This window comes from Colletotrichum acutatum (genome assembly GCF_030867785.1).
Source record: "Colletotrichum acutatum strain CBS 112980 chromosome Unknown BDZ83scaffold_374, whole genome shotgun sequence".
Lineage (NCBI taxonomy): Eukaryota > Fungi > Ascomycota > Sordariomycetes > Glomerellales > Glomerellaceae > Colletotrichum > Colletotrichum acutatum.
Window position 1 is genome coordinate 1 of NW_026849368.1, and position 2807 is coordinate 2807.

The window sequence follows — 2807 nt, forward strand, 5'->3', positions numbered from 1 at the left end:
ATGACCGACCCGGATATCCTTCTTACCTGGACGAACCTGTTTGAGGAAAGTCTAGATATCTGGACTGACCGGAATATCGAGATTGTTTCTCAGTGGCTGAGAGATGCCGATGCCATAAGCTCTCTGACCCCGGAGCAGAAGGAGTGGACCAAGTCGGCGACAGCAAGCCCTGCAAAACTGCTTGAACCTATGGGGAGGACGTTCGCCAAGGCTTGGCTTGGCGAAGGGTCTCGAATATACATGACGACGTTGTTCTGTTTCGGTGTCGTCCAGTCACTGCCGCTGTTGGAGGGGGGCGGCAAATGGTCCGATTCCGAATATCACTGGCAGGATGTGTCGTTGGAAACGAGGATCCAGCAAGCCGCCGACTGGGCGAATCAGCCTAGGACGGGACATTGGCTACGGAGAATCGGCAGTACTCTCTTGAACTTGGGAGAGCACACCAAAGCACTGGAATACTTCAACAACGCTTTCGATAAGGATGGTAACAAGGCGGAAAGCTTTGGCCGAATGGGATTGTGTCACGGCCTGAATGGCAACTACGAAGAGGCCCTGAGACTACATCGTGAATGCGAGTCGTTGGAGGAGACGCGCATGGCTGAGGGTCTTTACAATACCGACCAGGACGTCAAAGGTGCCAAATGGAGACTCTACAGAAATCAGGCTCAGATTGCGGAGTGCTACAACCGCATGGGCCGCATCGACGAATCGATCGAGTATTGTCGCAAGGCAATGGACGTCTATGACGCCCCTGGCTTTGAACCCCAAATCGCCTATATCAAGGTCCTTACCGAGAACAACCGTCTTCCAGAGTTGATGAAGCTCTCTGATGAAATGGATGGCCGGTTTTCGGATGCGGATAGAGGAAACTCTCGCTTCGTACAATTCCTCTTGACCCAGATCCCTGATCCATCAATCAAGGACTGGTTTCCACAGGCGGCGGCTCGTGCAGATCCAAGGAGGACGGATGACTTGGCAGAACGCTACCGTAGTGCCATCCAGTCCGCGCAAGACGACCAAGATTCTTGGAAACAATTCTATCTGCAGAACGCACTCGGCAACATCTTTTTGGCGGCGCAGGATTACACTACTCTTATCCCCATTCATGAAAGGATCTGCTTTCACGATTACAAAGCAAAAGGCAGTCTGCCTGTCCGGATCGAGTACATTGCTTCATTCAAGCAGCTTACCAGAGCATACTTCATCAAAGCGCTGGAGGCTGACCAGACATTGGTATCCGAAGCCAGTGGTCTATGGATCAAGAAGCTGGAGAAGCTCATGCAGCAGCAGGAAAAGTACCAGAACAAGAATGTCCCGCTCCACATGGCTGGTTTCGACTTCAATGAGCCGTCCATCTCCCTGATAGTGCTATACCGTCTGCGCAACAGAGACACAGAATTACGGCAACTCGTCCACAGTCTCGTCTCTGAATGTCTCAAACTCTTAGAGGACGAGGAGCCTCAGAATGACGAGATCAGCATCCGCCACCTTCAGCGGTGTCTGCTTGCCGCCGGAGACGAAGACAATGCCAAAGCGTTATGGCAGTCGACAAGAACCCCGTTGCTGTCTGCTACTATCTCCGGTCACTTGAAGGCTGACCGAAGACGATCGAGCTCGCCCAAGATCGGCGGGCTGTCACCTAGGATGTCATTGTCACCCAACAGACGGAGCAAGCAGATATTCCTCACGAAGATCTTCTCAGAAGGCAACGATGTATCTTGCGACCACTGCCTCAAGAGGTTTGAGCCGTCGGAAACGTTTGCAGTGTGTCGGTACTGCATCGACTTGAAGTTTTGCATGCCCTGCTTAGACGTCATCAAAATTCAGAAGTTTGAGCCAGGTCACACTTCGGTGTGCAGGCCTAGCCACGACTGGCTCATGGTGCCGCCCTTGACAGTCAACCTTCAGGCTAATGAGATTTTGGTTAAGGATCAGGTGTGCAAACTGGAGGAGTGGAAGTCAAGGCTACGGAAGGAGTGGGTACAGACCAAGCAGGGCAAGGAAGTAAAGGGGCTTGGAATCATGTAGATGTAGACCACCGAGATGCAAGAGTGTTATGACGGCAACTTTGTCGTCGGAAAGGCCGTGCCGCCCAAGGGATTATTGCTCTGCGCTTATGTGTGTAGTACGATGATAGATTAGTGCTTAATAGTTGCGCTTACAGTGCAGTATACCCAGTGCCATTGCGTCCAAAGCATCGCGACTCTCTTTCCAACCTTCAAGCGCCGACATGAGTGCTAGATCCCACCCAACCCATGTAGACTCAGCTTCTGATATCATTACCTGACATCGAGGCAAGGTGTTCGCGGACCAAGGCCAGAATCGAGCATGGCGTGCTGAGTGCTCCAAGTCAGTTCGCTGGTGGAGACGGAAGAGAGGAGGATTGGAACAACTTCGATTTGGGAGCTCCGGCCTGGCAGGTCGGGTCTCGGAGCAGGGAATAGCAACATCTTAGGTAAGGTAAGGTAGGTAAGGTATTAGTGAAGGAGGCGTGGAAAACCGTCGACCTTTGCAGAACGTGGTCTACCGCGGCGCATCGGCAAATGAACCTCGGATTGGGCCCACATCCCGCTCACAATGGGGAGCCGGTAGACTTCCGAACCGGCCAGCGGCGGGTCCGTGACTGCGGGGCCGGCGGGCGGCATCATCGAGCAGAGGAAAGCTTAACGAAGTCTGAAAGTTACAGCGGGAGACTGACTCGGGATGGATGACATCAGCGAGGGATTGTCGGGTACGGGGCACGGGAGATCGTTCGGATAGGAGGAGAGTTGCCGTGGAGTATCATCCAAGATGGGCATCAAGTTGGT

The 2807-nt window shown here is 53.0% G+C and overlaps 1 protein-coding gene across 1 annotated transcript; it reads left to right on the forward strand.

Annotated features, from left to right (window-relative positions):
• On the forward strand, positions 1–2470 carry BDZ83DRAFT_736621 (uncharacterized protein; the record flags this gene model as incomplete). Its single annotated transcript, XM_060513004.1, has 3 exons — positions 1–2004; positions 2035–2118; positions 2165–2470. 3 exons carry the CDS (start codon positions 1–3, stop codon positions 2285–2287), a joined length of 2211 nt encoding a protein of 736 aa, XP_060357005.1. The 3' UTR covers positions 2288–2470.
• Positions 2471–2807: the final 337 nt, after the last annotated feature.